This window comes from Lathyrus oleraceus, chromosome 4 (genome assembly GCF_024323335.1).
Source record: "Lathyrus oleraceus cultivar Zhongwan6 chromosome 4, CAAS_Psat_ZW6_1.0, whole genome shotgun sequence".
NCBI classification, from domain to species: Eukaryota; Viridiplantae; Streptophyta; class Magnoliopsida; order Fabales; family Fabaceae; genus Lathyrus; species Lathyrus oleraceus.
The window spans coordinates 211,884,579-211,907,203 of record NC_066582.1 but is presented as its reverse complement, the minus strand read 5'-3'; the positions used below and the strand labels follow the sequence as shown (position 1 = coordinate 211,907,203).

The 22,625-nt window shown below is 39.8% G+C and overlaps 1 protein-coding gene across 1 annotated transcript; it reads right to left on the bottom strand.

Moving 5' to 3' along the window:
• Positions 1-5,019: 5,019 nt before the first annotated feature.
• On the bottom strand, positions 5,020-22,380 carry LOC127136710 (protein CHROMATIN REMODELING 5). The gene is made up of 5 exons (XM_051063243.1): positions 22,288-22,380; positions 5,772-6,383; positions 5,584-5,694; positions 5,321-5,410; positions 5,020-5,109 (listed from the first exon to the last, which is right to left on the bottom strand). The coding sequence occupies exons 2-5, from the start codon at positions 6,018-6,020 to the stop codon at positions 5,020-5,022; spliced, it is 540 nt and encodes a 179-aa protein (XP_050919200.1). The 5' UTR covers positions 6,021-6,383; positions 22,288-22,380.
• Between the last annotated feature and the right edge of the window lie 245 nt (positions 22,381-22,625).

Sequence of the window (22,625 nt, the reverse complement as noted above, 5' to 3'; positions counted from 1 at the left end):
TTGAAAATGCATGTTCTAAGAGAAAACATTATAGGTCATTTTTGGCCAATACCATAGAACAAATGATTTTCCTCAACTTCTAAAATGAATAACTCCTTCATGCCAAATTCAAATGAGGTCAAATTTATGACCAAAATGAATAGGTTTGAAAGAGATATAACTTTTATGAAAGAACTTTTCTCATTTGAAGCCCCTAGAAAAAGTTATTTAAGATGGAAGAAGTGAACATTTGACTTGGGACTTAAATTTTTTTCAAATATGTTTGATTTCCCAAACTTCCACCTCAAAATTCATCATGATCCAAGCTTCAAATGAAAAAGTGTCCAACATGAAATTTGTTCCCCTTGATCTCACCTTTTCAAAACATCAAAGATCATCTTATTTGGATAGAAATTGGAGGACTTGTGCATGGGTGTAAGTTGAAGCACCATTTGGATAATTTCAAGTTCCATTTTCCACACACAATTGCATGAGCTTCTAACATGATTTTAGCATATTGCACATTGGACTTGGATCATATGGCATTATTTCATGGGCCTCATACACACCCATGCATCTATGCAAGGGAGAATTCGAAAATTTTCCAAATTTTGAAGTGTGCAAATATCATTCACATTGGCTATAAATAGGATCCTTCATGATCAGAAATGGGATCCCTCTTGCCCAAGCTTCGACCCCCTTCTTCCCCAAACACCATTGAAAGGATAATCTTGAAGGTTTCTTGAGAAATCGAATTTCAACTCTCCTTCTATTTTAGGATTGAAACTCCAAGAGTCCAAGCTTTTTAACCATTCAAATCATCTTCTGCAAGCTTCTAGAGTCAAGCCAAGCCAAATTGGAAGCAAGATCAAGCAATTCTGAAGCTCCTCGAAGGTGAGATTTCAGAAACTTTTCTTCTTCGATTCTCCCTCATTTCTCATCCATTTTGACTGATTGTTGGTTTGCTAAAGTCCTACCAATGTAGGCAACAAGATTGAGTTGCTTTGAGGTCAAATCGGAGCAACTCAGTTCATGATCCTCAAAATTTAAATCCCTGTATCTTTTCATATACTTGGAATTGAACAAAATTGAGGACAGATTCGAGCTCTTTAGCATTTTTTATATAAATCCATGTCTTGCTTTTTTATTTTGGTGATAGTTGAAGGTGGACCAGTCCGGTGAGGTCCGCCGGAGAAGAAGACCATAGCTCTGACTCCGACGATGTGTTGGCATGCATCTCAGCCATATGATCCATTTGAATTGTTTTAATCTTGGGCATTGCTTTTGATTATGATGTGTGTGTCTCAGTTGACCAAGACGCATGTGGAATGCACGCTTATCACCATCTGATCTGCCACCTCAATTAATGAGGGAGATCATATGCTCCTCATTTTTTGAATTTTTGAATTTTCTATTTAATTGCTTATTTTTCATTAATTCATATTAATTTCATTATTGATCCAAAAAAGATGGGACGTTCACCCAAAAAATTCAAATGTTTTCCTCTTTCATTTTCTGAATTAAAATTATTTTTTGGATCAATATTGATATTTTTCATGATTTAATTGTTTTTGTGCATATTTTTAATTGTTTACAAATATTTCTGACTTTTAAAAAATAATGAAATTTTTTGTCCAAGGTCCTTTGACCTTGTTTGACCTATGATAAATCTTTTGGCCATTTATTTGGTGTTTGGAAGAGGTTTTAGGTTTTTGATCAAACATAATTTAATTTAAATGCATTTTAATTTGATTTTTAATTGTTTAATTGTGTGAAAATTATGTTGAGCCATTTTTATTGACTTGTGAAGTTTGACTATGTGTTTGAGCCTTGGTCAAGGTTGGTTTGACTTTTGTTGGATTAAAATCATTGAATTTAGGGGATTAATGAAATGTACATTTCATCTCCCAAAATGAATGAATGATTTTAATTTGATAAAATTCCTCCCATGACCAATTTGTGTTTATCTCATTTCCCCTCCCTCTTCATCTTCAATCCCTTTCTATCCCATCCCTCCCATTGGTCAATGACATCTCAATGTCCTAAGGCTAATTGGTTCATCAATAACTTTGTGTTAGATGAACCAATACAAGTATGGATGAGATTAAGTTCATCCTTTGATCATTTTCTTTTTGTGTGTGGTATGTTTTAGGAGTATGGTTCACTATACCGTATCTCTAACATGCATTAACACCAAAATTTCTATTGCCCGGTCTTAGATAGTTGTGACTTCTACATATGTCCAATTACGATTGCTTAACATGGCGCTAAATTTTGACTAAAAAACATAGCATTCTAGTAAGTGAGATTGTAAGTCTCCCCCCTTTCATGGTATTGTGTGGAAACTTGGCCTTTTTTTCCTTCTTTTGGAAGATGTCTTGATTCAAGGATTCATGCTTGTGAATAGAGGGTTGAGTATTCTCCAAAGAATGACTCAAACAATTGAAAAACAAAACTCCACTAACATCTAATCAACTAACATTTGACTAACCTTTTAATTACAAGTCATTTATTTTATGCCATTTAAATTTGAATCATTTATCATTTGCCATTTTACATACCATTTGACTTGTTTATGCTCATGCCATTTTAAAGTTCCCTTTGCCTCTCCCTATGACGAGGGAATGAATAAGAATTATTAGTGTTTCCATTGGGAAGAGAGGGGGGGCCAACCCCTGCCGCATTTTGCTCCATTTTAAGTTTTGAATAAATTTGGTGAAGCCTCTCCCCTGAGAGGTGGGAAAAGGTAGAAGCATACTCCCACAATCTTGTAATCATTTCTGTAAACCAATAAGAGAAAGAAAAAAACAATCATGCACTGAAGAATCATAACTTGCAGACAACGCCAGTCCTCAAAATACATAGGAAACCACTGGAGTTCTAGAAATAAAGGGACCCATGCAGGCAAAAAGCAGACTCTGCCCAGAAAATGAGGTTATACAAACACAAATTTCAGAATGGGAATGAAGTACATACTATTTTGCTTATAGGGTTCGGACTCCTGTTCTGAGACAATATGATCTATCCTTCGCCCCAAAAGCTGCAAGTAGTTACGGATTTTTGAAAGCACCTAAAGTATAGAAGGAAAGAGAGTAATTAATGTTGTCAACATTTGAAATTGAAAATAAACATGCAAGAATAGATAGAATCCCCAACAATGGGTGAACCTTTTCCTTCGGAAGATCAGCACTGGTTCTCTGTAACCTCTGCTTGTGCTTTGGGCGGAGCTGCATCTACTGCACCACCAACTTCAGCAGCAATCAAATTGATTTGGCTCTCATTCCCAAATTTCACTACCTGGTAATTTTGTTGGGAATAAGCATATGGCATTAAGATATACAAATTAGGAAAATAGGAAAAAATGAACCATACATCATCATACACATGTATATTGTAGGCACAAGTTTAGAACTTGAGACGTCGTTAGCAAAAAAAAAAAGGATGCACATTAGGTTAAGGGATTTATTAAATAAACAATTCAGAATATTTTTTTATTCTGAGGTTGGCACAAAAATCAATTATTAGAAAGGAAGAAAAAAGGTACAGACATGGAGACATAAATGATAATAATTTTAGCTCGCTTGATTCATAATCAACCTTAGCATGAGCAATGTGTGCAAGCACGTGCATACAAGAGAGGCATGTATCTGCAAGGTTGAATAAGTTTACTATGAAAATTCTAGTTGCACCAAAAAAAAGTTGTAATCTGCATTTTTGGTAATTCATACACCACTGTTGTGTAATCTTGTATTCTAGATCCTTTACGTTCTGTGTTCAGTTAGTTACAGTATTCAATTATATTAGTGGGAAGGTCAGTAGACCTTCATAAACATTTTTAGCATGGCTCAGCTGTAACAAGTTGAATTTATTTTTATTCAGCCTCGCCCCCTAACAGCTTGGGTATAACTAGGAGACTCCCAGTATTCCATTTTTATTCAGCTCAACTATGTGCTGCCCCTACAGCCATACAAACTTGCAAAATTCAGGGAGATTATAATGAAGTGCCTAGTTAGCCCCATTTTCGGGGCTGGTGAAGTCAAAATGGCATCAACTCAGTGAGAATGATAAGTATCAGAAACACAGATTTATCGGGTCTTCAAAACATTACTACCAGAAGTAATAGATTTCATAAAGGGAAATAACACGGACTATTGCAAACAGTAACAGAATCTTACTGAACGAGATAAACGGGGTGCATCTCGTTTAGACAAATTCCCATATGACCAGCTTCTCACTTGGGCAGATGCTCCGTCAATCATTGGTGTTACATGAGCTGAATGCTCTGCTTTCCGACGTTTTGGAATCCGTTCAGGTGGTTCACTTTCCTTCTTTATTCTTTTATTACTTCTTTCAAATTGATCATTCTCTGCATAGCTTTTGATATATCTTGCAGCACGTGGAGCAAGAGCATTCTAAAACAAAAGAAAATAGAAAGTAAGGGAAAATAAAAATTATTTTAAACAGGTAGCTTACAAAAAACTAGCATCTTATTAGTTGTTCACATATATATCTTACAATTCAATAACAAACATTTAAGAAACAAACTTTAAGAAATTGGGTTGAATCTCAACCCTAAAAAAACAGTTTGTAAGGTGGAGACTCCCCCACTCCCACCCCCCCCACACACATGCACATAAATTTATTTCCAAGCCTTATCACATCCGACATGAGACTCTTAACACAAACAATTATAGAGAATACATCATAGTAAGCAGAATAAGATCAAACCTCTGCCTGAGCGACAGCATCAGCTTTTATCCATCGGCTCCAGAAACTTCCATCATCTTCATCATTACAAAAATTAGCAACCTGTATAGACGAAAGATGAAACACAGAGACAACCTGCTTACAAAATTTCCCACAACTATCAAAATCTATCTATCTCATTCTGAAAAGTAAACCAACCACAACAATGAAGAAAGAGAAAATAATAAATTTCATGACACTGTCCATTAACTTGCCTTAAAGGCACTTAATAACTCATGTGCTTGTTCACCCTCATTTTCCTTTTCTTCAACCTTCTCTGCTCTTTTGAGGATCTCATCTATGTCCACCTTCACTTCTCTCGTCATTTCTTTCTTCCTTAAAAAGCTCTTCTGCTCCAAATCTCAAAATAGCTGAGAGCTCATTCTGCCATGTGAGAAGCAAATATTTTTGATAAAGTAATTGTGTAAGGAACAAAACAATAACACCAAGCCTATGCAATGCAATCATCAACTTCGAAAGGAATACAATATCATCTGATAGATACACTCCTTTCTTTTTCTAAGAAGGTCTCATAAAGTACAATGAAAGCATGTTAACCAGTGAACAGCACAGTGATTTTCATGTATGTTCTTACTTTGTCAAAAAAGCTTCCTCCTTTTTTGGCTTCTTTCTTTTCCAGTTTACCCTCTGCATTTAGTTTTTGAATAACCAAGTGGTCGAGAACCTACAGAACAACATATGTTAAATTACTGACTACAAGACATGCCAACAAAAAATTGAATACATCTGGCACATCAATATATTTTTTGAAAAATAGATACCAAAAATAAAGTATAAATACAAGAACGGTACAGAACATAAAAGTCATAGACAAAGAAGACAAATCAATAATCATACCATCTTCTTCTTAGCACGTTCCAAAATATCTTCCTCAACACTTTTGCTTGTAACAAATCTATATATGTTAACAACTTCCTGTTGCCCAATTCGATGAGCTCGACTCATTGCCTTAAAGACAAACAGAAAAATACAGTTAGTACTAATAATCCTGTGTTAAGTGATATAAAATAAAATAAATTGAATACCTGCAGATCATTTTGAGGATTCCAATCTGAATCAAATATTATAACAGTGTCTGCTGTGGCCAGGTTGATACCCAAACCACCTGCTCGCGTTGAAAGAAGGAAGCAGAAATCATCACTGCCTGGTGCATTAAAATGTTCCATTGCCTGTTGTCGCAGCTCAGATTTTGTACTCCCATCAAGCCTCTGAAATTGAAATCCTCGAAGTGACAGATACTGTGCCAGTATATCTAACATTCTAACGATCTGCATTACAACTCTTGTAACTTAGTATCATCATAGCAGGTAGAATAAATTCCTTCCAGCACCAACCCAGAGAAAAAAGTATAATACATACTCATGTTTACAACTTAAATCTGGCTAACATACTAGAAACAACAATAGGAAATAGTTATTTCTGAATTTCATGGCCATTTTTCATGAATCTTCAACAGTGAATAATTCACAAAATGAGTAATAACGCTTGGCCCTTCAGAGATTATTAGCAGTCATCTTTTGTCACTACAAAACTGCTTGCCAGATGTGGTATACACTGTTTGATATTTTCTATGATCCTCGCACACTACATTTTGAAAAATATATTATTTCCTATTTTATTATTATCTTTAATACTACCTTTATTCTTCTTTATTCTCAATTAAGGAAAAAATAAATTGTAATAATTGTATCTTCACTGTATAAACCAGCCTAAGGCTGACGAATAAAATATAACAGCTTTTACCAATTTTTTCCAATATGGTATCAAGAGCACTGAGTTAGGTGTTACCGTAAAAGCTTTCCTCAACCTAATTTTGTTGGGTTAGGGGTTACCATAAAATTTCCCTGAACATATTTTTTTTTGTTCGACCCAATTCACATACCCGGTTAATCTCCTATGGCGAATGACAACAACAGGTGGCCTCCCCTATCACAAGCCTACACTGGATCCAACCATGGCGACCAACCAAAATCTGATTCGGGCTTCGACCGTGGAAACGGCGGTGGCCGCGGAAACGGTGTACATGAGGAACCGCCGGTGGTCATAAACAATAGCAATAATGGCGACCAACAACAATCTGATTCGGGCAACGGCGGTGGCCGCGGAAACGGTGTACATGAGGTACCGCCGGTGGTCATAAACAATGGCAGTAATGACGGCAACAATGGAAACAGGAACAACATTGTTTTTGGTGACGGTTATTCTAACATAGGCGGTAATGATCAAGAGGGTTCCTCATACTCCCTCAAGGTCAATATCCCTAAAATGAATGAGAATAACTATAATGAATGGGCTCAAACCGTTCGATTGGTATTGGATAGCAAAGGAAAAATTGATTTCTACTTATTACAATGAACTGTTAACACTGTGGCAAGAGTTAGATCTCTGTTATGATGACAATTGGAGGTGTACAGAAGACAGTGTTTTGTTTCTGTGAAATTTTTGCAGAAATAAGAAGGGAAGAGGCACGACAAGAAATTATGATGGGTAAGACACAACGAAATTCTGAATCTGAAGGCTCAGCTCTGCCTACTAGGAACCTTGACGAGGGAAGGTCAGACAAAGTTCTTTGGTGTGATCACTGCAAGCGCGAATGGCATACACGTGAAACTTGTTGGAAGCTTAAAGGCAAACCTCCTAACTGGAAGAAGAAAACTGATCGTGCATTTCACGCTAGTAATTCTGATCAAGGGCAGCAACCTCCTCCGTCTCAGTTTCCACTCACTACGGAGCAACTAGATAGACTGTACAAACTCCTCGAGTCTCCAACCCTTTCTTGCTCTATAGCAACAAAAGGTAATTCTGCATATCTTAGTGTCAGTCTCAGTCATACTTGGATAGTAGATTCAGGAGCCTCCGATCACATGACAGGTGAATCTACTTTGTTCTCTTCATATAGTCCATGTGCAGGTAATCAAAAAATAAAAATTGTAGATGGCTCTTTTTCAGCCATTGCAGGTAAAGGGTCAGTTGTGTTGTCTCAAATGTTAACTCTTAAAAATGTCCTTCATGTTCCAAACTTATCTTGTAATTTAATATCCGTGAGTAAATTAGCCCAAGATATAAATTGTCAAACTAATTTTTTCCGATCTCACTGTGTCTTTCAGGATTTGAACTCGGGGAAGATGATTGGTAGTGCTAAGGAGAGTGGAGGACTCTACTACCTTGAAATTGGATCTGCATCACAACTACCTTAAAAAACAATAAGTTCCTGCTTTGAGTCTTTTTCTGTTTTGAATAATAAAGATGACAACATTATGGTATGGCATTTAAGATTAGGTCATCCTAGTTTTCGTTACTTAAAACACTTGTTTCCTAAGATATTTCACAATAAAAACTTTTCTTCGTTTAAATGTGAAGCATGTGAATTTGCAAAGCATCATCGTTCCCATTTTTCAATACAACCTTATAAACCATCAAAACCTTTTTCTATTATACACAGTGATGTTTGGGACCCTAACCGTACAAGTACACTCTCTCAAAAAATGGTTTATCACATTTATAGACGACCATACAAGAGTATGTTGGGTGTACTTGTTAAAGGGGAAATCAGATGTTTGTTAGACTGTAAAGAATTTTGTTTTAATGGTGCAAAACCAATTTCAAACAAATATCAAAATCTTTAGAAGTGATAATGGCAAAGAATATTTTAACACTATCCTGGATGATTTTTTTCTAAAAAATGGGATTGTACATCAAAGTTCATGTCCTAATACTCCTCAACAAAACGGAGTGGCCGAAAGGAAAAATAGATATTTACTAGAGGTTGTTAGAGCTCTACTTTTTTCAAATAAAGTACCAAATTATTTGTGGGGTGAAGCTGTTTTACAGTTGCGTATTTAATTAACAGAATGCCCTCCAAAATTCTCAAATTTCAAACTCCTATTAACGTCTTCAAAGAATATTTTCCTAGTACTCGTGTTTTAATTGATTTGACTTTAAAAATCTTTGGTTGCACAACCTTTGTTCATGAACATAAAAATGTTGGAAAACTTGAGCCACGTGCTATAAAATGTGTCTTTGTTGGATACTCCCCAACTGAAAAAGGATATAAATGTTTTGATCCAAAAAATAAGAAAATGTTTGTCACTATGGATGTTACATTCTTTGAAAATAAACCTTTTTTTGATGACACTCATCTTTAAGGGGGGGAGATAAACGAAGACTTGTTTCAAATTGAGGACATGAGTTTTTTAAATAACTTATCTTTACCAATATCACAAAATTCTAAATTTTTTACACCTGCACCAACAGAAAATGGCCGCGATTCTTTATCTGATCCTACTCCTGTAATGAGTAAGGAACCTTGTGAATCCGAGCCTACATTTTCTCTGGTAGAAAACAATGAGAATCCTAAAAACGATGATAATGATGATCTAATTGAAATGCCACAAAATAATGAGTCACTTCAACAAAACAAATTTGAATTAGGAAACGGGACTTGGAAAGGAAAGGTTTTTGTGAAAAAGCACCATTAAGGAAAGGACAAGTCCACATCTCAACACTGCCAGGAATCTGAACCGGGGGATGATCAATTTTCTAACAAAAGAAAAGGTAAGTCTATCTCTGTTTCTGAGAGTCGTATTTTGTATCCTGATATAGATGATCCTATTACCATTAGAAAACCTGTCAGATCTTGCACTAAACATCTCATGTCCAATTTTATATCATATTCAAATTTGTCTTCATCTATGTCTGCCTTCACTTCAAAATTGTCTAGTGTAGAAATTCCAAAAAGTGTACAGGTTGCTCTAGAAATTCCAAAAAGTGTACAGGTTGCACTTGAGGAGATGAAAGCTCTAGAAAAGAACACAACTTGGAGTGTTACGCCACTACCAGATGGCAAGAAGACAGTTGGATGCAAATGGGTGTTTACTATGAAGTATGATTCAGATGGGTCAATTGAAAGGTATAAGGGTCGCTTGGTGGCTAAAGGCTTTACTCAGACCTATGGTATAGATTACTCAGAGACATTTGCTCCTGTTGCAAAATTGAACACTGTCAGAATTCTTTTGTCTCTTGCTGCTAACATGGATTGGCCTTTGCACCAGTTAGATGTTAAGAATGCCTTTCTTAATGGCGATCTAGAAGAAGAAATATATATGGACATTCCTCCTGGCTTTGAAAACAAATTTGAATCAAATGTGTGCAAACTAAATAAGTCTTTGTATGGATTAAAGCAGTCCCCTAGAGCTTGGTTTGAAAAATTCACTCAGTCCATGAAGAAACAAGGGTACATCCAAGGACAGGCTGACCACACCTTGTTCACAAAATTCTCCCACGATGGGAAAGTTGATGTCCTGATTGTTTATGTTTATGATATTGTCCTTACTGGAGACGATACAATGGAAATGGCAAGAGTAAAAGAAAAATTGGCAGTAGACTTTGAAATCAAGGATCTGGGATTCATGAGATATTTTCTAGGTATGGAGGTTGCTCGGTCAAAAAATGGTATTGTGGTTTCACAGCAGAAATACATTATAGAGTTGTTGAAAGAAACAGGAATGAGTGGATGTCGTCCTGCAGATACCCCTATGGATCCTAATGCTAAACTTTGGGGAGAAGGTAATGTTTCTGTTGATACTGGGAGATATCAGAGATTGGTTGGGAAACTGATTTATTTGTCACGCACCCGACCTGATATTGCTTTCTCAGTTAGTGTAGTGAGTCAGTTTATGTATTCTCCTTTTGAGGAACATCATGAGGCAGTATATAGGATACTGAGATATTTGAAGGAAAATCCTGGAAAAGGATTATTTTTTAAGAAGAGTAGTGAAAAAAATATGTCTATCTTCACCGATGCCGATTGGGCAGGTTCAGTCACAGATAGAAGATTAACATTTGGATATTGTACCTATGTTTGGGGTAATCTTGTGACATGGAGGAGCAAGAAACAAGGAGTTGTAGCAAGTGTCGCAACCTGAAAAATGGAATGCGAAAAAAAACAACCGGCGAAGAAAGACAGGAGAGTCGCCACCGTGCGTTATTTATCCCAAAGAAGGGAAAGGAAACGCTCGAAGTAAACCTGGAAAAAGGAAAGGACAAGACGGGGTCTCGCAACCAAATCTTGGGTTCGGGAGTCGATTATGCGAAGGGAAGGTATTAGCACCCCTACGCATCCGTAGTACTCTACGGGATCCACTTTTGTAGTTCTTGTCTAAAGGGTGTGGGTTTATCTAATGTGTTATTTAAAAAAAAGGGTCAAGAGAAAATGACTCGCACGGATGTCGCATCCACTGCATACGTATCTCATCTGAATATGAGAATCAGAGTCTTCGTAGCTCGGCTGACCTAGGGTTTAGGGGGGTGTGTGCTCGCTAAGACATCACGTCTTATGCCTACGTATCTCATCTGACCTGAGAATCAGAGCAAAACGTAGTTCGGCTAACTACGGGGTTATGGATTGGGTTTTGGACGAACGACGTTACTACGCAATCTACCGGATGCTCAACCTTTGTTGACTTACTCGCCTGCAGTAGAAGGAGTAAACGTGTTAGGAGCAGAAAAATCAATGGGTTTGTAGGGTTAGGGATGCTCAAGGGAAAAAAGGCAGTCCTCGACGAAAGGAACCGCGCCACCTGTGGGGATACAAACACATACAAAACAAACATGCATAAAGTAAACATGCCAACAAGGGGCTCAGAAGTAAATAAACAAAAGAAAACAAATGCCTCCTATCAAGGTCTTCTAGCTAAGAAAGCGATAAAATGCGGAAAAGAGGTAAAAGTACCACACGGATAAAGATCCGAAGTAACAGCAATTAAAGGAGTAAGAAACCCAGGGATCTCCCAAGCTAATGCCATCAAAGAAAGGTGAGTCAGTACAGGTAATCGGAATGAACCTCCAGGGGGTATCCCACAAATAAAGTGGGAAAACCACGCAAACCATCTTTGCAAGAGTCTGATTGGAGAGATCAGTTGAAATCAAATGGCACGGCTGGGTTTGCAAGACAATGTTAGGGTTTGCGTGAGATGAAAGTGTGTGAGTCAGATTGAATTTTTCAGAGCTGCCTGGGGGTTGCTCTGAGTTCTCTGTCAGGTTTCTCTCCAGGTTTTGTCCAAGGTTTTGTTTCAAGGAAACCTTAGAGTATTTTGCTTCTCTTCCTTCTTCTCCTGTTTTGTTTCAATAACTCTAGTATTTATAGGCTAATATTGGTAGCTTAGTGGGCTTTTGAGAGAGGTCCAAGTCTGAGAGATTTTTATTTATTTATTTATTTATTTATTTATTTTATTTCTTATTTATTTATTTAAATTTTTTTTTCTTTTTCTTTTCGTTTTTTTTTTATAAATAAAGTTTCTTGGATCTGATTCTGATTGACATGATGAAATGCAATATGAAATGTTAAATGACCTAAAAATGAATGCATGAATGAGGAGGGAAAATTTTGGGGTGTTACAACTGCCCCTATTCGATCATCAGCTAACCCGAGCAGGGTGAAAGCGAACAGCTTATCAGAAATACAGGGTGAGCTGTGATTGAATACCAAAGACAGACCGAAAATTTGCGCTCTGAGAACACCACAAAAATGCTGAAATACACCGCGCTGTTTATTTCTCTTCCGATCCTCTGGCTGAATCTGAATCGGTCTTCTGACTTAATCTGGAGTTTCGATCCTCTGGCTGAATCTATACTCAGTTTAGTCCTCTGGTTGGATGTTAATTTTGATCCACGGGCTAGATACGATTTCAATCTTCTGGCTAGATCTACTTCGTTTCGATTCTCTGGCTGAATCTATTCTCTTTGATTCTCTGGCTGAATCTAACTCTTTGATTCTCTGGCTGAATCTATTCTCTTTGATTCTCTGGCTGAATCTATTTCTGGTCTTCGGGCTAGATTTGAATTGTTTCGATTCTCTGGCTGAATCTATTTCCGGTCTTCGGGCTAGACCTGACTTCGATCTTCTGGCTAGATCTTCTTCGATCTTCTGGCTAGATCTTCTTCGATCTTCTGGCTAGATCTCTTTCGATCTTCTGGCTAGATCTCCTTTGTTTCGATTCTCTGGCTGAATCTATTTCCTTTGATTCTCTGGCTGAATCTACTATTTTTCGGTCTTCGGGCTAGACCTGACTTTGATCTTCTGGCTAGATCTGGATTGTTTTGATGATAAATTCCCATCATCAGGATCTCGTATCTGAGGCATGCGCTGGTTGACCCTCTTTCGAAATCTACAGTCTTCATGTTAAATATGCAGCTTCGAGAATATCCCACTTTTGGGCTTCGTACATATTCTTCAGGCTAGAACATGTTATAACGACTCTTCGATTAGACTTTGTTTTTTTAATGCGATTCGCGGGCTGGGTCCTCTTGTAGGTTGATTTTCTGTTGAGTTGTCAATCTATTCCTCCAGTTAGCTTGTTGAGGAAATAACGCTCGTAGTCGATTCTCTGGCTGAATCTTCAAAACGAACCTTAGGCTGGATCACTGGAACACGATTCTCAGGCTGAATCTTCAAAATGACCCTCAGGCTGGATCACTGGAACACGATTCTCAGGCTGAATCTTCGAAATGACCCTCAGGCTGGATCACTGGAAAACGATTCTCAGGCTGAATCTTCAAAATGAACCTCAGGCTGGCTCATTGGAAAACGATTCTCAGGCTGAATCTTCAAAATGACCCTCAGGCTGGATCACTCTCGCTTGATCCTCTGGCTGGATCTCATGACTTTGGTTGTAAAGTAATTCTTCAGTCTGCTTGGAAGAACCTGTTTATCAGCTTATGTGTATGCTTGATATGATATGCATGCAAATGCAAATGTTATGCATGGTGTAAAAAGAAATCTGCTTGGGGAAGCAAACTCCGGTAGGGAACGGATCGCTGTATCAATCCTTGAATGCTCTGTGGGGAATGATCCGTCTGCCGGGACCAATGAGCCACCAAAAATAAATTGGCTGCTTGAAAAGTTGACCTTGCTGGGGGAGTATCAACTATGGGAACTTTGTTCGGCGAGGCTCTGTGAGGAGAGTCTGTGGGGAAAGGACTTCCTGGGGAAATGTCGTAGGAATCGACCTTTGCTGGGGATATGAACTTGCTAATCGCCCTCAAGCTGGGGATTAACAAATCTGTTAAAAATAATCTGCTGGGGGAAGAGATGAACACTGGGAACACCACCCTCTCATCTGTTAGGTATGCAACCACTCCGCTATTGCTGGGAAGATACAGTCTAGCACTGTCAACTCCGCTGGGGATATACAGTCTAGATACTGTCAACTCTACTGGGGAACATGCTCTGCTGAGGAGAGACTTTGTCAACCGCTTGGGGATGAGGATTCATGACTTGGCATCCGGTTCCTGTGACCTGCAACCAAAAATACACGTATGTCCCAGGGGAATTACTCGGTTTGAATTCACCGTCCAGGATTAAGCACATTCAAAGAAATTTTAAATGTTTTCATGTGCAAATCATCTGCAAAAGACATCATTATGTTCATATGCAATATGTTTCATCAATAATTCAGAAATCTTTTGCAAACAAACTGATAAATGAAAAATAAAGAGGCTTTTTAAATGAATTATTCGACTTTTGTTGGTTGAAAAATTTGTGCCAGGAATAGGCGAGTACATCAGGAAGCTGATCCCTGGAAAGAGGCGATCTCTATAAATTGAACAAAAGAAAATTATCCTAATGGCAATGTGGAAACGAGGTCCCACTGAGTTTCGACTCTGCTATGGCTCGTATGACCTCAAGACGTTCTGCTCATCTTGCTTTCTGAAGTGGATGATTGGTCGATCTTTACCCTTCGGAGATTGCCAGATTGAATGAAACGGTGATATAACATAGGTGAACTCAGGTTGCAGTCATTCGCTTATTCCCTAACTTTTGCGTGGACCGCCCTTTTGGGTTTTCAATCCACCGGGATACCCTTTTTTGCCTGAGCCGCCCTTTCGGGTTTTCGACTCACCGGGTGTACATTTTTTTGATTTTTATATCCCTAATTTTTGCCCGAACCTCTTCATTCTTTTTTTTGGTTCGTCAGGATGCCCCTTTTTTGCCTGGACTATTCTTTTTACTGTCCAGCGGGTCTATTTTATGCGAAGTATTTTTTAACTGCGTCTGAGTTGATAGGGGACGGGAAGTCTTCGCCATTCCTGGTTGTTAGCATCAAAGCTCCGTTAGAGAAAAACTCTTTTAACCACGTATGGACCCTCATAGTTCGGTGTCCATTTGCCCCTGTGATCTGTGTTGGGAGGAAGAATTCTTTTGAGTACCAATTCACCGACTTGATACTCCCGAGAGCGCACTTTCTGATCAAATTCTCTCTTCATCCGTCTCCGATATAGTTGGCTATGGCATATAGCTGCTAGTCTCTTTTCCCCAACTAGGCTCAGTTGATTGTATCGAGAACGGACCCATTCTGCTTCGTCCGACTTCATTGTTGGTGCAGGGAAAAGTTATTCTGGCACAAAAAGGCATATGAACCCCCTCCGGCATGATCAACACTGCACCAACTCCGCGACCATTGACGTTGACCGCCCCATCAAACATCATAATCCATTTGGATTCAGGGTCAGGCCCCTCCTCCGGGAGTGGTTCCTCGCAATCTTTCGATTTGAGAAACATGATGTCCTCATCAGGAAAGTCGAACCTCATAGGTTGGTAATCATCAATCGGTTGCTCGGCAAGATAGTCTGACAAGACACTTCCTTTGATGGCTTTTTGTGAGGTGTATTGGATGTCATACTCTGTCAGCATCATTTGCCACCTAGCAACCCTTCCGGTAAACCCTGGCTTTTTCAAAAATACACTTGACTGGATCCACCTTTGGTATCCATGGAGCCGTGTGAGTCAACATATACTGTCTTAGTCGGCGAGCAGCCCATGCCAAAGCGCATCAAGTTTTCTCGAGCAATGAGTATCTTTGTTCACAGTCGGTAAACTTTTGCTAAGGTGGTGTATTGCATGCTCTTTTCGACCTGACTCGTCATGCTGACCGAGCACACAACCCATTGACCTTTCTAACACAGTCAAGTACATGATCAACGGTCTTTTCCTCTCGGCCTGTAGACTGGCCCCGATCTTGATCTCTTTCTTGTCGTCCTCGGTACCAATGTTGACGGTCTCAATCACTTCCTGATAAGGTGTAATAGCTCGGTCCTCCTGTTTCAACAACCTGGCTAACTCCTCAGGCAATTCACAATCTTCCTCAGCCCCTTCTTCGGCTTGATAGATAGGATTGTCGAAGTCATACTTGGCCATAGCAGTGTCGTTAGCAGTGAGATCCGGGTGATCAGTTTTACGAGGTGTTTTTTGGAAAGAAAAACGAAAAAGAAACATTGCCGTTTTTTTAAAAGTAAAAATAATTGAAAGAAAGAGAACACAAAATTGTTTGCAAAAGCTGTCCTTTATTGATGATGAAAATAATTGCAAAATGAAAATAAATGAATGACCCTACAGATGAGTCATTAAGACTTTATTATGCATGTAATGAAAGGAAAATAATAAAAATTACTCCTTCAGCAGAGTAACCCGGACGACTTTTTAAGACGACCAATTGTCGAGCTTTTCTCCTGGGACACACGGGCGAATCCAGCTATCTAAATCACAGTCGCTGTCAGCCTTGTCTTCATCTGCAGCATTGACGGTGTGGGGAGAAACCAAACCCCCGCTGGAGAAAGTACCGGCTTCATTCTTCTGAGACCCCGGAGTATACCCCAATCCAAACTTGTCTTCTTTTATGATTGGCTCCACAAATTTGCCCCAGCCTTGGGCATTACCAGCCTTAACCACTTCAACAGCTTGCTTGTATGAAGAGATAGAAGTCCCGACCTTCTCAGACTCAAGTGAAAAGACAGTTTCGGGCGCGACCTCGCTGTTGTTTATGGCTTCGAAGCCCTGGAACAGCATCTCATGCATCTCGCCATCCATCTCCACATACTTAAACGTAGACAGGTGGCTAACAAAAATATCCTCTTCAACACAGACAGTGACGATCTGACCTTCTAGTCCATATTTGAGCTTCTGGTGGAGAGTAGAAGTAACAGCACCGGCAACATGAATCCAGGGTCGACCTAGCAGACAGCTATAGGCAGGCTGGATATCCATCACATAAAAGGTACTCTTGAATACCTGCGGTCCAATCTTAACTGGCAACTCAACTTCGCCACAAACAGCTCGCTTAGAGCCATCAAAAGCCCTTACAACTAAATTACTCGGCCTCAGGGTGGCATCATCGCAATCCAACTTCGTTAAGGCTTTCTTTGGGAGAACATTCAGAGAAGAACCTGTATCAACCAAAACATGGGAAAGCACCGTCCCTTTGCATTCCATTGTGATATGCAAGGCTTTATTGTGATTCCTGCCCTCAGATGTTAGGTCATAATCGGTGAAACCTAGCGCATGGCTAGTGTGTACATTCGAAACTACCGACTCCAGCTAGTTAACAGTTATCTCTGGTGGAACATAGGCCATATTCAGTACTTTCAACAAGGCTGCTCTGTGCGCCTCAGAGCACATTAATAATGAGAGAATGGAGATCTTTGAGGGTGTCTGATTTAGCTGGTCGACTACCTTGTAGTCACATTTCTTGATAATCCTCATAAACTCGTCCACTTCCTTCTCGAATGCGGTCTTAGGAGGAGCTTCTTCAGTAGTAGCCTCTTCGGTGGCTACCTGTTTTCCTTTAGCCTTGGTAGCCGCATCAGCTTCAGTATTCGTGCGCAATGTAGATGGTGCAAATAGGCGTCCACTGCGAGTGAAGCCACCAATTCCTCCAATATTGTCTACAACGGAGTTACCAATGTCAAAGTCTTCACTGTTAACTTTCTGCCCCTGGCAGTAGATATCAGCCCCATAATGCCACGGGATAGCACTTTCTTTCTCATACGGAACAGGTCCTGGTACCGTGATGGTGACCGGACCAATCAAAGTCGGTTGAGGGTTGTCAGAGTAAATGGGTGCTGCACTTTCTGGGAAATATATTGTCATCGGAGCGGGTCTCTCGGGAACATATATTTCTTCAGGAGTGAAATAAAACGTTACTGTCGACATATCATTCTTTATTGGACGAGTCTGATCGAACTGAAGACAACCTTCATCTATCAGTTGCTGAATACCCTTTCTCAAACTGTCACATCCGTTCTCGGCAACTTGATAATTTCCGCACTCTTCCCCACAGCCCGGGAAAATCTTTCCTTTCAAGAGTCGGTCTTTAACTACCGATAGCGAAGTCTTCACTTTAGCCACATCAGAAACCAAATTCAAAGTTTCCCCACTATCAACAACGTTAATCCTCTACCCGCCGTGAGCTGGCATCGGGTTTTGGATAACATTAGGCACCGGAGAAAAATTGATGGCCTGGGCATCTCTCAAATCTTGTACCTTTAGCTGGAGAGCCTTGCATTATCTGTAGTATGGCCAGGTGCGTTGGAGTGAAAAGCACATCTGGCATTAACATCATAACCTCTAGGCAGATTGTTGGGATCGACCGATGGGGCCAGAGTTCTCAACGTAACCAGATTCATGTCAATCAGCTTGGGAAGTAATACAGAATAAGGCATTGGGATTGGCTCAATGACCCGGTCCGCCTGCCTTGGACGTTGTTGATAGTGTCTCTGCTGACCCGGATTACCTCCTTGTTGTTGATTGTTGTACCTGGGTTGCTGTTGCGGATGATACTGCGGTTGAGGAACAGGTGTTGGAATAGTGACTGCGGCCACTTGATCTTGATAATAGTTAGGGCGTCCTCTGCCCCTGCCTCTGCCGGCATACACAGCTCTTGTCTCGCCTTCTCTTTTTCGCTGACCGTTACCAGCAAACGGTTTCTTGGGAGCTGATGAGTTAGAAGCACTGTTGTCTTGAATTCGGCCCATCTTCAACAGACTCTCGATCCTTTCTCCAGCAATCACTATCTCTGCAAAACTGATTGACGGGCAAGCAGCCAATCTCTCGATATAATTGCCTTGAAGAGTGTTCATGAACATGTCCGCCATCTCCCTTTCAGACATAGGGGGTTGGACGGATGCAGCAATCTGTCTCCAATGCTGAGCATATTCTCTAAAGGTTTCCTTGGCAGTCTGAGACATTCCTTGCAACAAGGTCCGATTTGGAGCCATGTCCAAGTTGTATTGATATTGCTTGACAAAAGCCTCTGCCAAGTCTTTCCAGCTCTTGATGGTAGTGTGAGACAAATGAGAATACCATTCACGAGAAGCTCCAGTTAGACTGTCTTTAAAATAGTACATCCACAACTTTTCATCTTCAGTGTGAGCTCCCAACCTTCCCAGATAAGATTGGAGATGAGTGTGTGGGCAAGAAGCACCGTTGTATTTCTCAAAAGTAGGGGGTTTGAACTTGTGAGGGATCCTTACTCCCTGAACCAGACCAAGATTGGTGACATCAAAACCTAAGGAATTTTGAGACTCCAAAGATTTGAGCTTCTCACCAAGCTCATCCATACGGCGTGTGGTCTCGAGGGCCTCATCGTGCAAAGAAAATTGATCATACTGACAATCTTCAGTAACGGGGCGCCCGTTAATCCGGATTCCTTGATTCACATTGTATCTTCCGCCAATACCATTTCCAACATTCCCCGTGTTGCCAACATTACCCGGGTTTCCATCAGCATTTACGTTACCCGCGTTACCAGTGTTCACAGGGTTATCAGCGTTCCCCTTAGCATTTGGTATCTCTACCTCTGGATCGGGCCTCGGTTGCTCAACCAATTCCCTCAGCCTTTCCTGGCCTTCTGCCATACTAGTCATCAATGTCATGAACTGATCCATCCTTTCACGCATATCAACCAGTTCTTTCTGTAACTGGTCCATTGCTAGTCGTGGACGGTTTTCCTTTGTCGGGTACCTGTGAACTCGCTTGGGACCAATAACTGCCTGGTTCAGGGAACAAACATTAGACACTGTGGTGACACCTGCAAAACAAACAAGGGTTAATATGCATGGTATGCGATGCACTGCTTATTCAATTTCAAGGCACCCCCTTAGAAATGGAATACCCTGCAAATGAATAAGCATGAGATGTTGGATGCAAATATGCAGATGATGTTATGCAAACTAATGTGAATGCAATGCAGTGGCATGTCAATCAGGATCGAGCAGATCAAGGGTTTGTTGCGAGTCACGAGCATGGAGTTTAGGTTAAGAACCACCCAAAGGGAGTGTACTAAGGTTTAAACCTGCCAAACATGTTCTACAAAAAGGTTCCCATAGTCATAATCCCATATTTCGGATATTATCGGAGGAACGACTACTCGTATTCCAAAAATATTCTCAAGAGAGACTCTTATGAGTGTAGTATCGCGTAACAATCGTATCAAATCTTACACTTGAACGACTTTCGCACTACATCCTACGAATAAGCCAAGATGGGTTTGGTAAACTAAGGTCCTTGGCTTCTAAGGTCTATATTGGAACAAGTAATGTCTAACCACAACTTACTTGTGTGACATTATTGATCCCAACATGACCTCCACCAAGTGAATGGGCTTGCAAGTCAACTTGCTAAGGAATAACTCCACACAAGTCAACAAGACTATGCCATTCTCCTATCTTAATTTCACTCGAGTTCGGGTATAGAACTCATCTCACAAACAGAACCAGCAGATACGACAGTCATATGTACACAATGCAATAAAGCAGGTAAATGCTGAAAGATAAATAACTGTACAAAAGAATAAACACCCAATAAACAAACAACCTACAAAAGCTAGGAGGGACTCGCTTAGGGAAACCGGATCCCCAGCAGAGTCGCCAGCTGTCGCAACCTGAAAAATGGAATGCGAAAAAAAACAACCGGCGAAGAAAGACAGGAGAGTCGCCACCGTGCGTTATTTATCCCAAAGAAGGGAAAGGAAACGCTCGAAGTAAACCTGGAAAAAGGAAAGGACAAGACGGGGTCTCGCAACCAAATCTTGGGTTCGGGAGTCGATTATGCGAAGGGAAGGTATTAGCACCCCTACGCATCCGTAGTACTCTACGGGATCCACTTTTGTAGTTCTTGTCTAAAGGGTGTGGGTTTATCTAATGTGTTATTTAAAAAAAAGGGTAAAGAGAAAATGACTCGCACGGATGTCGCATCCACTGCATACGTATCTCATCTGAATATGAGAATCAGAGTCTTCGTAGCTCGGCTGACCTAGGGGTTAAGGGGTGTGTGCTCGCTAAGACATCGCGTCGTATACCTACGTATCTCATCTGGCCTGAGAATCAGAGCAAAACGTAGTTCGGCTAACTACGGGGTTATGGATTGGGTTTTGGAAGAACGACGTTACTACGCAATCTACCGGATGCTCGACCTTTGGAGACTTACTCGCCTGTAGTAGAAGGAGTAAACGTGTTAGGAGAAGAAAAATCAATGGGTTTGTAGGGTTAGGGATGCTCAAGGGCAAAAAGGCAGTCCTCGACGAAAGGAACCGCGCCACCTGTGGGGATACAAACACATACAAAACAAACATGCATAAAGTAAATATGCCAACAAGGGGCTCAGAAGTAAATAAACAAAAGAAAACAAATGCCTCCTATCGAGGTCTTCCAGCTAAGAAAGCGATAAAATGCGAAAAAGAGGTAAAAGTACCACACGGATAAAGATCCGAAGTAACAACAATTAAAGGAGTAAGAAACCCAGGGATCTCCCAAGCTAATGCCATCAAAGAAAGGTGAGTCAGTACAGGTAATCGGAATGAACCTCCAGGGGGTATCCCACAAATAAAGTGGGAAAACCACGCAAACCATCTCTGCAAGAGTCTGATTGGAGAGATCGGTTGAAATCAAATGGCACGGCTGGGTTTGCAAGACAATGTTAGGGTTTGCGTGAGATGAAAATGTGTGAGTCAGATTGAATTTTTCAGAGCTGCCTGGGGGTTGCTCTGAGTTCTCTGTCAGGTTTCTCTCCAGGTTTTGTCCAGGGTTTTGTTTCAAGGAAACCTCAGAGTATTTTGCTTCTCTTCCTTCTTCTCCTATTTTGTTTCAATAACTCTAGTATTTATAGGCTAATATTGGTAGCTTAGTGGGCTTTTGAGAGAGGTCCAAGTCTGAGAGATTTTTTATTTATTTTTTTATTTATTTTATTTTTTTATTTAAATTTTTTTTTCTTTTTCTTTTTTTTATTTTTTAAATAAAGTTTCTTGGATCTGATTCTGATTGACATGATGAAATGCAATATGAAATGTTAAATGACCTAAAAATGAATGCATGAATGAGGAGGGCAAATTTTGGGGTGTTACAGCAAGGAGTAGTGTAGAGGCCGAGCTTAGAGCTATGTCTCAAGGTATTTGTGAAGGATTATGGATCCTTAGAGTCCTAGAAGAACTTAAGATGAAAATTGAGCTTCCATTGAAATTGTACTCTGACAGTAAAGCTGCTATTTGCATAGCTCATAATCCAGTTCAACATGACAGAACCAAGCATATCGAGATTGATCAACACTTCATAAAGGAGAAGTTAGATGCGGGAATCATATGTCTACCCTTCGTGACTTCAAGTCAACAAACTGCGGATATCCTGACCAAAAATTTGGCAAGGCCTACTTTTGAGTATTTGATAGACAAGTTAGGCATGATAGATATCTATGACCAAAAGTTTGGCAAGGCCTACCTTTATTTTTCTTTATTCTCAATTAAGGAAAAAATAAATTGTAATAATTGTATCTTCACTATATAAACCAGCCTAAGACTGACGAATAAAATATAACAGGTTTTACCAATTTTTTCCAATACTACATTAAATGAATCTTCATCTACTCACTTACAAGGTTTGTAGAAAATAAGCAAGTGAAATGTTAGCCTTGTTTTTCAATTAGGAGTCCTTCAAAAAAATTAAGATATGCAAGTGAAATATAGTAATATACAAATTTTGAACGTCTGCAGAACTTATGGCCGCTGAAAGGTAAGGCCTTTTTTTCAACTTCGAACTCTGTCCATATTTAATAATTT